Source organism: Octodon degus, unplaced genomic scaffold, assembly GCF_000260255.1.
Source record: "Octodon degus isolate 3935 unplaced genomic scaffold, OctDeg1.0 scaffold00107, whole genome shotgun sequence".
NCBI lineage: Eukaryota > Metazoa > Chordata > Mammalia > Rodentia > Octodontidae > Octodon > Octodon degus.
Window position 1 is genome coordinate 87,440 of NW_004524683.1, and position 1,214 is coordinate 88,653.

The window sequence follows — 1,214 nt, forward strand, 5'->3', positions numbered from 1 at the left end:
TGAACATACTCATCTCATGATTCTTGTCACTTTCTGAAGCACTTTTGGAAATCTTCGGTGAGTGTCTTCAAGGTGTGATAAAGACAGTGACTGCTGCTACTGAGTCATCCAGTGAAAACACAGACTTGTAAAAACAGTGCTGTGTGTCCTCATTCACTTCTTCACTGGATCTGGTCCCATGCAACTCCCCCCTCCCTTTTAGTTGTTTTATTGATGACAGAAACTGCATAATTACAGATTTGATGAGGAACCTGAAAACAAAAAAGAATGTATCTGTTGCCAGCAAAACACAATTACTCCAGGTCCTTTAGACAAACAAATATGGCTCTTCACACCAGATGGCTCTCGGGCAACAAAGCCATTCTAGAAAGAACTGAGCTAGGGCTGGGCCCCCCCCATGCAACTTTTAACACTGGCGTTTCCCTATGGAAGGTAAACGTTTTGAGTTAATTCATGACATTGAAGCAGTCCTGATGGTGCAAATGAGGACATTCATGAAAGGAGACTTCCAGGATGCTTCAGAAAATGATAAGAATGATGGGATGTGTGTTTGAAGTGTGGGAGTTAGTAGCAATGTATTTTTTACAGTAATTTTAAATTTTTTAATTATTTACTTTATAGCTTGTGGATTTCAATTCCCATACCTTTTTTGTTCTGTTTTCGAGACAATGTAGTTTGGGCTGACTTTGAGTTCACTATTCAGAATAAGAGTTTATGCCACAGTTACATGGATGAAGAAAATGAAGGTAGAATAGGGTGGAATAACTTATCTAATCACAACCGTTATTAATCACAGATTCACAGCCTGACCCTCACAATTGCTGGTAGTGTGATTTAGGATTTGACTAGGCTCATTGTTCTAGTCAAGGGTTTGGTAAGATGTCTCAAACTTTAGTTTCATTTAGCATTCTGACAGTTTCTTAAATTGTTTAAAAATTCAGGCCATTGTATTCATGGCGTGTGCTTTTAACTACTCAGAAACTATCAGGTAGTATACAGATAAAGCTGACATCTCGTACAGGAGAGGTCCTGGTCATGTTGAATGTTTGTCTGTTTTTGGCTTTTTTGAGACAAGGTCTTGCTAAGTTGTTCAGGCTGGCCTTGAACTCACTTGTAGCCCAGGCAGCTTCAAGCTCCAAATGATCCTCTTGCCTCAGGTTCCTGAGTGCTAGAGTTATAGGTGTACATCACCATTTCTGGCATGGTTTTGTTTT

The 1,214-nt window shown here is 39.6% G+C and overlaps 1 protein-coding gene across 1 annotated transcript in view; it reads left to right on the forward strand.

The window, feature by feature from the left end:
* The window catches only part of Ndc1 (NDC1 transmembrane nucleoporin), a 68,260-nt gene that overhangs the window by 18,369 nt on the left and 48,677 nt on the right, over positions 1-1,214 (forward strand). The window contains exon 7 of the mRNA XM_023724184.1: positions 433-548. Coding sequence (XP_023579952.1) covers positions 433-548 — 116 coding nt within the window. The remainder of the gene's footprint in view (positions 1-432; positions 549-1,214) is intronic.